Source organism: Leptodactylus fuscus, chromosome 3 (assembly GCF_031893055.1).
Source record: "Leptodactylus fuscus isolate aLepFus1 chromosome 3, aLepFus1.hap2, whole genome shotgun sequence".
Classification (NCBI taxonomy): Eukaryota; Metazoa; Chordata; class Amphibia; order Anura; family Leptodactylidae; genus Leptodactylus; species Leptodactylus fuscus.
In genome coordinates this window covers 111,015,379-111,028,718 of record NC_134267.1, presented here as the reverse complement: position 1 = coordinate 111,028,718, position 13,340 = coordinate 111,015,379, and the positions used below count along the sequence as shown (strand labels likewise).

Genomic DNA, 13,340 nt, shown 5'->3' with positions numbered 1-13,340 from the left:
ACAAAATCATCAATGTGCCATTTTCCAATTAATACAATGTTTACAGAGTAATAGAAATCCAAACAATGAAAGCACTATGGGACTTTATCATCAAGGAACCGTGGCAGACAAGTGAAAGCTGCTGGTCCTGCATGCCACATGGATGACAATACATCTGATGATTCCTGTTACATTGCAAATGTTTATAAGCAGAACGTGTGCATACAGTGTGCATATGTGTGTACAGTGCACCAATTTAATTTCTTACATTAGAAAGTAACTTATTTGTATTTATTGTGCTGGTGGAAAATACTGATGCAGTTACAAAGAATTATCACATTTTTTGGCTTAGCAACCACATCTTGGCTGAATGTAGAACATCACTAGTGACCCAAAAAAAGAGCTTACTGGTGCACAACCCAACATAACAAGCCTATTTAATAATTCAAACAAACGTGTTATTCCGAAAATAAAATACATGGCGTAGCTCTGGAGGCTTCCTAGCTCAATTTCAACGCCTCTGCAATGTAATTTAAAATTGCAATAACAGCACTGACATGCATGTTACTGAAATATCAAAGACTAAAAAAAATTATACATGTGTAGCAGATTTGAAAAGCTCCGAGCCTCAACTTCCTATCCTATACATACATATTCAGATGTTTAATTGTACAGTGCACCTCTAGCCTTTCAATTGCAAACCAATTTCCAAATAACATGTGGGCTATAATCCAGATAATAAATGTAAACAATTAATAAGTGTCTTATTTGTCCCCCTGTGAGTGCCATGATGTGCTCCAGAATTGTATCAGGAAATTAAGAGAACTGACTGTGCATATTTATCTTTTGCTAGTTAATAATGTGTATCTTTGCGATGTGCAATGTGCAGTAATACTGGCTTCCTATCTTGCAATTACAGAAAAGCTTATTTGCATTGGAGCTCTTCACAGCACATTGGATTTATTTACTCTGTAGATTACAATTCAAAATATGCACAGAAAGATAATTGCAGATAATACATTATTAGTAGTATTGTATATATGACTGCTAGATGCCAGAGGAAAAATAGCAGCACTGAGCTAGTCACCATAAAGCTTACAAAGGAAAATACAGGTTTTGTAACAAAACACGAGGCTTGGGCGATTTATGGGCTGATTACAGCAATTTAGAAAAAAAGGAAAGAAAAGAAATAACCTACATTTATTCTTTCAAAGCACTGTTGTTTATTTCCTAACATACTATATGGTGTCTTCAATGACAGCATCACACAATTTAAAAGAAAGGATCTTTCAATCAAAGTCAAATTTTTAGGAAAAGTGGGAGGTGGATCAATGAATTCAGCTTTGAGCTACAAAAGACGCACACACACACACACACACATATATATATATATATATATATATATATATATATATATATTCTTATTGCACATCACACATCCACCATTTGAAGAGAACTAAAATTCTCTGCTTAAAAATGAAATGTCTATTACGGGTCTCAACTGTAAAGGCTCAAAAAGGAAGCAAATACCGCACCATTTTTGTTACAGATTTAGTGCTTTATTGCAACTGATGTAACAAGGCACTGCAACTGGTAAAATCTGCAGTCAACATCTGCGGCATGTTAAACTTACTGCAGGTCACGTTATAGTGCCAGGTTTTTGCGCAGCACGTGGATGAGAAATGTTTAACTCTCCACACCCATGTGGATGTACCATAAAACAGAAACTTCCCCTAAAAATGGTTTCACACACAATTATCTTAGAGGGCATTCACACGGAGTACCGTGAGTTATCGTGGCAGAATCAGCGCTGATAAAAAGACTCCCATTGACTTCAATGGGTTCCGTTTTCCGTGCAGAACACATTGAAGTCAATGGGAGTTTTTTTTATTCGTGCTGATTCTGCTGCAAGTTATCATGGCAGAATCAGCGCCACTTTACTCTGTGAAATTGCACCCTTAAAAAAAAATGTCACGGTAGTTTTTGATGCCACTTTTTGAGACAAAGTCAGAATTGGAGCCAGCAGACAGGAGAAAGATAACTCTTTGCTTAATTTCCTACTCCCGTTGAATTCACTTTTTCTTTGTAACATCATTCTAAAGTGTAAAAATCTTCTGCAAGATTTTTCTTCCTCTATAATATTTTGTTCAATGTCTGTTTACGTCCAATATCGCATCTTTAGAACATGCTCTAAATGCCTGCTCTCCTACAGGCACAGTTAGTATGTTATAAGGCTGTGGTAGGTTGCAACTATAGCTTTTCCAGGGTTTTAGACTCTGGGAAGACATAACCCTGGGTATTCCATTTTTAGGCTAAGGCCCCACATATCATCTCACAGCAAAAAAGCAATTCTTCCTGTAGCACTTTGCACAAAAAGTTTGCAAAGGTGTCCACTATGGACTTTCTACTTCAATTATACCTGTAGGGAAACCGCCGGCGTCTCCGTAGGCATAATTGACACAACAGACGTTGCAATTTCCACAGCAGTTTTGGAAATTGCAACATGTCTGCTGTGCATATTTGATTGCAAAGTCCGGATGAGATTTGCTAGAATCCCATCCACTTTGCTGTGACTGTAAATGTAATGCTGCGTTTTGGGGGGGTTTTGCGGCGTTTCCTATAGAGGCAAACCACGGCATTTATGCCACATGAATTTGAAGCCTTAAAGTGGTTTTCTGAACTCAAATTGTTTTTTTCATGCTGATGACCTATCCACATCTAAATGCTACACAGTGAATAGGGATGATGTGCCTCTCCTATTACTTGAATAAGAGCAGTGCTGCAAGTTCTCCCCATCCAATATCAGCTTCCAGCACCCAAAGGCTGCCAATACAGCTGATCTGAGTCAGGGTGTTGGATACCCACAGATCACATACTTATGACCTATCCCCATGAATCAGTATTAAAAATAAAATCTATTTGAGGTTTTTTTTTTTGTTGTTGTTTTTTTTTTGGGGGGGGGGGTTAAGAGTTAAAAGAGAGTCTGGGAAATTATTTTTATATGCAACATGAACTGCTGAATATAAAGCTCAAATTTCCAACTGTGTATTTAACCAATGATGGCTCAGCATTCATGTAATACCAGGACCATTTTTCCAGATGGTATAAATCCAGAGACACAACCATTTGCGTGACCATCTTTCCTTTAGCAAATACTACAACTCTACATGTTGGCAATACTAATTTTACAGATTTTCCTTGTTAAAGAGTTGCTAGGGAGAATTTTAGAGCCTGTTTCCGATTAGGAGGAAATTAGATAAGCTACTAATACACCATCGACTTTCCCGTTATGTGCCCCTGCCGAAGAGTTATCAGTATCAGAAGGGCGTAGTACAGTACAGTACTGTGTGTAGCACTGTACTACGAGAGGGAGCATTCCTTACCACCAAGCGATGACGTTGAGCGTTGAGGAACGCCCCCCCCAGTACTCGTCTATGGGTGAGTACTGTCAGGAGGACATAAAAGGTCCTCTTTACAGTAAAATTAGTCATTTTACAGGGCACATTAGACATAGTAACATTAACCCACTGAATTCAACTTGATCCAATGGGGAAATTGTTAAAGATTTTTTTTTAGGACCCCCATGGATCAGCTTTTTAAAGTGGTACTGGCTATTCCTGAGCACCACTTCCATTTGATGGGCCATATGATGTTATGTCCATCAGTAACATGGCCAAACTACAGCACAGTCCCATTCAAATGAATGCACTGAGCTGTGATGCCAAGCACAGCCTCTGAACAAACATACAGCACTGTGTTTGGTGAGTACAGAAGAGCCTGTAGCCCCTTCAAATAGCTGACTGGCAGAGGCCCAGGTATCGGCCCCAAGCCAGTCTTTAAATGGTGACCATTCCTTTTTATTGATTTGTATTAACAGCTTGCTTTTCTGCTTTGGGAGATAATTTCATATTTTTGTATTATGCAATATACATTTTATATATATCTATTTCAAAAGTTTTATTAGTTATACATTTTCAGGGCTTTATAGCACAGGCAATACCCAAGTTTCAAAATTACTCCTAAATGTAATATATTCTATGTGCCTTGTTATGATGCAATTAATTGGTTAATTGAAGGCCAGTCAGCAGATAGATTACATGCAGCAGACAACTGTGTTTTTGTATATTTGTAGTTGAGGAATCCCCTTACTACTTTACCCACCAAAATTGTGACAGTAACCTATACTATTTTGTTCCAGAGGGAAGCGGAACATTAAACAGTGGAAGGGCTTTACAAAGTTAAGTGGTTTCACACAATCATTACATCTTGCTAAAGTAATACTCTGTAACTGGTTAACCTGCATGATATTAGCACAACCGTTGTTAGCTTTGGTGCCTGATATGCTATATAGTCTCTGTACTGTCAGGAGGGCGGTGTCAGACAGGAGCAGACCAAGGGTGTGATTCTGAGATCTGCCACTGACTGCCACTGATTGGAGCTCTGAATCACACCCCCTGCCTGACCCTGACCTTCATACATTACAGAGCCAAAATAGCACATCAGGCATCAAAACTAACGGCACTTGTTGCAGGGAACGGGTGAGGATAGAGCAAATATTCCAACTGTGCTAGAATCAGTGGAGCAGCTACTACTGTATTAACAGGGGCTAAGAACTTGAACTGGTAGAGGTGGTGAAAGGTCCTCTTTAAGGCATTTTGATCTATTGGGAACCATTACCATGCGCAAACAACCAACAGTTGTCAATCAGATATCCGGAATCAAAGAAGATTGTAGATCTGTTCAGTCTTTGGCTCCCTATAAACGTGAGGTATGGATGGAGTAGCATGGCAGCTAGGGGTCTAACAAATATCCTTTGAAAAAGCCATAGTAAAACACATGCCCCCTCACCCCCCAAATTAATAAAAACTAATTAAGTTATAAGTACCTCAAAATGGTACCAATAAAAGCTACAACTATACAAATAAAGGCCTTTATATGGATACATTAACAAAAAATCTGAAAAATTGCTGTTCTCAGAATGACATGGCGCACATTTGATCATGCCATAATTGTAATGTGCCAAATAATAAAGATAAAACATGGGTCATTCATACAAAACTAAAAAATTTTAAAACCTGCTGACCAGTGCTAATATTTTAGAACATGAAAATCACTGGCTGGGATTGTGCAATAGATTTAGCACTAAAAACCACAAAACTGCCCCCTTAAAAGAAATGTATGATAAACAGCAAGAATAACCTGGCATCTTAATGTATTAAAGCAAACGTAAAGAGTACAAAGCTTACCAACTCAAATTCATCAAAAAGCTGTATTAAAGAAGGTGGTATGAACATGTGGAACCCCTGCAAAAATCCATTGATTTGTGGCTGAATGGCTCTTGTCATACGAAGTTCAGTAACAAGCTGGACATATTCTGCCTGTGATGGAAAAAAATAATGATTAAAAAAAAAAAAGAGGAGAGAAACAGCCATCCAAATTCAATGTGGCTGCTGTGTGTTTCATTACTAAAGCAACCCTTCATCTAACATCAAGCATAGCTTTGTATTTTTTTTTTTTTTTTTTTTGCAGAAAAAAAAAAACTATCAAACTACATTCCAAGACACAAGATATTCTTCAATAAAACGGCTCCTCCATCTTGCATCATTTTCTTGTTGCCAGTAACAAGGCTTCAAGGCTACCGCATATTAGGTACCGCATTAATGCGTACAACAAATTATTTTTTTAATCATTTTTTTAAACACCATTGCAAATTACTGAACATACACATAAATGCATCCTAAATATTGTATAATATGATTAGTTTTGTAAAATTGGCAGATATTAAAAAAAAACAAAAAAAAAAACTACACATGCAGAGATACAGTGACATCTAGTGGAAGACTAGGATCCTATTAAACAAAAAATGAAAGGACACGAGGAACACTGCACACTAAAATGGTACAATATGTTCTGAATATAATACAATGATCTATTGTGAATGGACAAGGTGTTGTATGAAAGCATGCACATACGGTATAATAACACCACAAAACTGTAATTATAGGAGATGGATTATTCTAAAAATTAAGCATAACAGATTCTGTGGCTCAAACACTGCCATTAAGAAAGACAGAGAACAAGAATACTGCATTATAGCTGAGTGCCATGTACAATATGATCCATTGCTATGGTTTTGTACATAATTAGTTATAATTAGGTAGAATGCTCCAATAAATATATCATACACTAAGCTATTGGCTTTGCAGTAAACAGAGAGGCCACATGTGAGGGTCTTTCCATTCATGTTTATCAAAGTAGACTAAGTTTCTTTTACTGGTCTTAAAACTCCATTGCAACAGCAACAGCAGCGCCAGTAGGGATAGGAGACCCTTGTTCTTGAGATAGGTATCTGTGATAAGAATACCTCTTTAAAGGGGTTGTTCACTTTCACACCAATATTGACAAACAAATGTACAATAAAAAGATATACAATTTTCCAATATACTTTCTGTATCAATTCCTCACGGTTTTCTAGATCTCTGCTTGCTGTCATTCATTCTGTTACTACTAGAGGATAAAACTCTGACCATGGTCATGTGATGAGCATACAGGTGCACAGCTGATTACCAGGCTGATGTCTGATTAGTGTGCTGTGACTATAACGAGCGGCACCTGTGCGCTCATCACATGACCATGGACCGTAAATCACATGACCATGGTCAGAGTTTTATCCTCTAGAAGTAACAGAATGAATGACAGCAAGCAGAGATCTAGAAAACCGTGAAGAATAGATACAGAAAGTATATTGGAAAGTTGTACAACTTTATATTATACCAACCATAACATTTGTCTCTCAATATTGGTCTGAAAGTGGACAAGCCTTTTAAGACAAAGAAACCAATCAGAAAAATCTCTGTAAAAATATCACTGGGAGACTAAAAAAAAGTTGTTGTTTTTTTTTAATTTCCATTGAAATTTATTATAAAATGACATGGATTACATCTTAAAACATGACGACAAATGCTACTTGAGCAATATATTTGAGACAAGGTGGTAGTGTTACATTTGTAAGATGTAGATCATATATGCTGGATGATCCTTCTACATCTCCAGACAAATATTTATTTATTCTTAATAGTATTCGAATTTCAGATACAAATAATTATCGGTTGTTTTTTTTTATAATTTCTCCTCCCAACAGTCCTATTGTTGGTTCGCTGAACTGTCAAAAAAATGTACTGATAATAAGATATGTAGAATAATGCTCTATTAGGTCAAATAGTATTCACTGAAAGGTATAGTCACTAAAACCAATAGTAAACAAAGCTAAAACATAACTTTTAATCTAGTCTCCGTAAAACTACAGGTAATTATGTCCCTCACCCATTTGTGTGGTAAAAGACTTGTACAAAGCCATCGAGGACCGGTGTTCTGTTCCAGATGTTTCTGCGATAATGCCCGGGGGGGGGGGGGGATACATTTCCTACCTATTTTGGTCTGGGATTAAATTGCTCCAAAACCTGAATGTCTGGGTCACAAGTAACAAACACTAGTCCAGTAGCCCCAATCTAAGTAACCATAATAGTACTAAACCTTCCACTAAGGACCCTTCATGTTTCTAAATGATAATGTATCCTCAGAGGTCAGATGAAGATTATATTCTAGCCATATGTATATAACTATTACTGGCTCACAAGACAAATGGACATGATGTCTGCATTGATGGCAGCAGCTTCTTACTGAACGGTCTATCAGTTTTTTGCTATATGATGTTGAATAATTCTGATACTACTTATCTAACTTTTTAGTCACTTTTATCAGTAATATAAGTCCATTAGCGAGAATATTTTCATGAGCAAAACCAATCCCCATTTTGATCATAATAAGCTACCATATGTGCATACATAAGGACTAACACTATTTTAGGCCATTACTGTATATGACTTTTATTCTGCACTTTTAGCAGTATTCCTTTCCATGAGCTAGTGAGTGGATATTAGCTGCTATAACATGCCATATGTTGCATCATCATCAAGGACATTAGAGATCAGTACTACATAGTACTATAGTGAATAAAGTATTTGCAGTGAAATAGAAACTTGCTATTTAGCCACCCTACAGCAGTGGTTCCCAAACTGGGGGTCATGTAAGAATGCCAGGGGGCCGGGAGTCATTAGTGGTAATTAGGTGGCACAGTGCTGTACTACAGTCCTGATTTGGTGACTGATAAAGATCAGCTGCTATATTTGTAGCAAAGCATGCACAGCAGTGAGACCGGGAAGGAGAGTTAAAATAAACAGTTATACTTACCTCTCCTGGGCTTCTGACAGTCTCACTATATTTTGGCCACTTGAGATGTCACGTGCCCCAGGGTTACCAACTGAGGCCTAAGACTCCAAGTCACATATCATAACGTTGGGTCAGTGCACCATGAAGTCAGTGCGCCACCCCGGGTACCTGGCATCATAACAGGCCTGAAGAGGAAGCAACGTGATGGCAGAGGATTATAAGCGTTTGTTATTTTTCCTGAACTGACCCAACATTATGATGTCAATATGCCCCATGTGACTGCTGAGGCCCATCACAGTGATCTATATCAGTCACCATACTGGGACTGTAGCGGAGCGTTGAACAGCCTAACTACCACTGATGGTTCCCATCACCTCCCAGAGGGACATGACCCACAGTATGGGAACCACTGCCTTAGACCACCAGGTGAAACCAGCCTTATTTACTACTGCGTTGTGTGTATTTTACCTTGTGTGTTAGAGCTCGTTCACATTGGGGGCGGTGGGGCGGATTTTGACCATATTTTGACTTGAGGAGCCAAGTCAAAATATGGTCAAAACCCACCTGCCACGATGTCGCGGTCGCAGCTTCCCCCACCCCGGAGTTGGCTCAAATGAATGGGCCAGCGCCGGAGGTTGCGACTGCCAGGAGGAAGCCACGGCTCAGCGAGTTGTGGCTTCCGCCTGAAGAAAGGGCAGCTCGCTTCTTTTTTTCCGCTATCGGCAATTGTTGATAGCGGAAAAAAGAACGCTAGTGGTCTCCATAGACCACCATTGTTAAAGGGCGGATTATGACGTGGATTCCGCTGTCAAAATCTGCCCATTTGCCCCATGTCAACTAGCCTTTAAGTCAGTTAAACTATAATAAAAATGTGCACTAGATGAAAAAAAAAAAAGTTAATGTGCACCAGGGGAGGCTTTTAACATATCTCAGGTGTCTGTTAAATTAAGAAACAGCTCTGCTGCAATGACAAACCTGACAAAATATATATGTTAATATGCTAAAAAAAAAACAAAAACGGGACATGTTAAAAAGCAGACAGAAAAAAAGTTTGTTTCATATAATATTCTGAGAGAGAGTCAGTATTTAACTGACTTCATAGAGTAATCTCTAGCAGGCTCAGTTTCTGAAAATATTCTAGATCTAGACTAATATATTAATGGCAACATAGCATCCAAATGGAGTGTGACCAAGGTGATCAGTGTAATGGTATGGTACATAAATGGATAAGAGGACTATAACTATAAGAGGTCCAATAACCTCCTTAAAGTGCAAGTGAACAATGAAATAAACACATAAATGTAATCTGTCCCAATGCACCATCCAGTTCTCAGTAAAGAAACACTAAGCGTGGGACTTGGTGTATACTCAACAGATTTCAGAAAGAGGATCTGTAGGAAGCTAAGTCTATCATACACAAGTAGATTATCCAGGCCCAGAACTGGCAGCAGTTATGGTCTTCTGCTATAAAAAAAAAAAAAAGGTCATCTTAAAGGGAAGACTTGGACCATTCCTGGAAAACCTTTAAATAAGTAACAATGGGTTGGCTTATACAAAACCAACAAATAACAGCTGCTTCTAGGTTTCAATACGACTGCTTTGTCCTAGGGTCTGTGGTGCAGTGTGTACACTCAATCCAATAGCCACTGCTAGATAGCAGGTGCTAACAGAGCATCCATAATAGGAGAAAGGATCAAATGTTTTCTTTACGACTGGAATTCACTAATAAATGTGTATAGAGATGTTCACACTTGGGCAGATGGCCAGACTACAGGCAGTACAAAAGCAGCAGAGACTTCTCTCATACATTTACAGCTGCTAAACATGAGCATCTAGAAAGATTCAAGGCATACTTACAACAATAAGATTTAATGTACAGTAGAAGAGGTGTTTATGCAACTTTGGCAATATATCTACAGCCAGATCATCATTTTCCTTGCACTCAGCTTCAATGCTCCATTTATGTGCCCTGAATCTAGAATACTGGAACAGAGTGGTCTAACATGCAGTTCAACTGCACATCAGGCCATACCTATCACCTTAAAGGAAAAAAACAAGATGTACCTTTATTTTCCTAAGGGCAGGGTTCATATACATTTGATTGTCAATAGGTTATTAAATTGTTCAGAACCTGCCAAAGTTGGATAGTGAGGACTTATTCACAGAATAGGTCATTAGTATCAGATCGGTCAGGTCCAAAACCTGGACCCCGCGCCAATCAGCTTTTGACCGCCAGAAACTGTGTACAAAGTATACGGCTGGAAGCAGCCCTGCATCTATTCAAGGTATACAGAAACCACAGCACACACTCTTGGCATTTTCAGCAAACAGTGAATATTATAATAAAATCACATTTCTTTGTTTGCTGAAACTACCAAGAGTGTGTGCTGTGGTTTCTATATACTGTGAAACGGGTTGGAGAACCTTCCACAAGAAGCAGAACCACCATTATTGAGTGTGCGGGATCAGCGATATACACCTGCTCTTATTCATATAAATATAAGCGAAGCTGAAGTTCCTGGCGCAACCACTACATGCTGTAGAGCTCAATTATTTGCATCCATGCCATCTTGTCTCACCATCTAGGATATTTCCTTAACTTTACATTGTCCAATCAGCATTGGCAATATTTGAATATCCAAAAGAAAATTTCTGTGGCATGGCGTGGTACATAAATGGGGGGTGTATTATGTAAAAATGTGAGTTTTTGTAAAATAATTGTCCAATAATAGTAATCGAGGTTAATTGTTCAATTAATTGTGATTTTGATTTAGGTCATAATCTCTCAGTCCTAATGATAAGTGCTAATAATATTTATGCAACATTTTTTCTACAATTCTAAGCTAGTACAAGAATTTAATAGATAGTCCTTATCCATATTCATTGCAATTACCTATGCTACATTAGATCTTAAACCCTGCTAAATATAACTTGAAGCTAAACATCCTTCTACAATAGCCTATAAGTCCCAGAATTCAGAATTCCTTACCCAAACAAAGAGCTGTTCTATTTTGCTGTGCTTTTCTCTACCATGTCTGTGTCTTGCAGATGTATGCATTTCACAAGGTAAAAAGAAATTGCTGGAGCTACCCTCCAGCAATTGTTAAGAGGTCAGCACTCGGCAGACTAAAGAAAAACACGCAGCGAAGATGTTTACAGTGTGGATGCAAGCCGCTACGAAACATCGACTCATTCCGGCAGGATTTGTTATTATCAATTGTTTTATCAGAAACGCGATAAACTAGAAAATTAGAGCAAAGGATACAAAGAGCTTTTCCACATTCATGGTTAATTGAACGGCTGTCTAAGCCACAAGAAGTACAGCAATTAAAACCGAAGACTCATCTCAAAATGATATCCTTGGAATAAAGCATGCACTTATGGGCTGCATAATCTCATTTTCTTCAGACATACTTTACCCTTTACTGTACTACAGATCTCATATTTCAAAGTGATCCCAATAATATTAGTTAAATAGTCAAAAATAAACATACTATAGATGTACACACTATATATCTCCATGTATACCTACGAACACAATATAGAATATATTTTAACTGCAGACTGTGACAATATTTCTTGTGCTTTATGCGGTAGTCTTCTCATGTGCACTCTGTCTTGAAAGACACTTGCAGCTAATGAAATGTACTTTACTGTGATCCTCGGTGTGAAAAAAAGGAATGTGCCAAACAGCCCAGAAAACCAACCTAAGTGTCTGCCTGCTATAGCAATAGTCTTTCCCTAAGACTTGCAGAGGGAGAAAGTGTGGGTGGTGATCTTGAAGGTGCACAGCGAATGTCAAGGCTAATAGTATAAATGAAGCCGAGAAGCCAAGACAGACTAGTAAAGTAGAAATGTTTTAAGAGCAAATATTATTACGGAACATTATTCAGAAAGATGATATGAGCTGGAAAAAATACAGCACATCAACAAGCTTAACATAAAACGAAATAAATAATATAAAAAGTGCAAACAGTAGATTTAACTTTGCAACTAGAATTTTAAAAAAAGAACATTTCTTGGTTCCCCAGGAAACTGAACTAGATACAATCTATCAAAACACATACATTTCCATCCATTTGTTGTCTGGGTTAATAGTTTCCATGAAGAACATTTCAAGTCATTACTCTAATGTTCTTCCTTTAGAAGCCATTAAAACGGGATTACAGGACAGACAGAAGTAACCTCCTAGTGTTAGTTGTAGGGAAAGAATAAGATTAAGAAAGAAAGAAAGTGTGATTAAAAATAAAGACACAAAAGGGTGGGAGTCAAGCGCCTGAAAATATATAATTAATATCTAGACATCATATATTCATGTAAAATATTCATGACATTCTTTTCCCAGAACAAGCCCGGCCTGTCTTGTATCTGGCACAATTTCTTGAGCCCGTGTCATGCAATGCAATTATCACTTTGTCTTAGAGCAAGGTGATCTCCATTTTCCTTAACACAAGCAATGCTTTCTATATGACACGTAATTTATAGCAGTGAATTTCCCAGCACTTGTACACATGTAAGAAAAATAGCATACACACCATTACCTAGCCTTCAGCCCTAAATCACCCAAGTCTTCAATCATGTATCATTGTTCTGCTTTTTTTTTTTTATTCTCCCCAGACAAAAAGCGGAGACATTTACTGAAACATAAGGCTGGGTTCTCCCTCGAAGTCAATCTGTGTATTTGTCATAGGAAAATGGATGTTCATAATTAAAATTGTGGCAGAGACCAGAATCTAAACATTTTTCTGTGCTGACGCTTTGTGACAAATGATGGATATAAGCACCATGACACAGAATGCAGATTATTTCTGCTAAACGCAGCTAATAAATGGAAGGCTGTCATAATTTTCCGTCTGTGCTTTGCTGTTGGGATAACATGCTGCTGATTAAATAGAAATATTAATAAAGGGAAACGCAGTACCCAAAATAACATCAGAGATTCCAGTAATATTGAGTGCCACCTCTCAACACCATGCAAAGCATTCATGTATAATTTATTGGAGCAGAGGAACTCATCTAGATGGGCTCTTGTCTGCGGAAACTTCTCCGCCACTTACTTTTCAGCTAAGCCAAAAGCACACAAACTTCGAGCTCATGTTTAGGGAATTCCATTGAAAGAAACAGTTTAGCAC

The 13,340-nt window shown here is 38.0% G+C and overlaps 1 protein-coding gene across 5 annotated transcripts in view; it reads right to left on the bottom strand.

Annotated features, from left to right (window-relative positions):
- The window catches only part of HACE1 (HECT domain and ankyrin repeat containing E3 ubiquitin protein ligase 1), a 99,953-nt gene that overhangs the window by 14,836 nt on the left and 71,777 nt on the right, over positions 1 to 13,340 (bottom strand). For all 5 annotated transcript variants that reach the window (XR_012715328.1, XM_075268121.1, XM_075268123.1 and 2 more), the window contains exon 20: positions 5,226 to 5,357. Coding sequence is in view for 4 of the 5 variants with exons in the window: in XM_075268121.1 (XP_075124222.1) it covers positions 5,226 to 5,357 (132 nt within the window). In the remaining variant the exon portion in view is untranslated. The remainder of the gene's footprint in view (positions 1 to 5,225; positions 5,358 to 13,340) is intronic.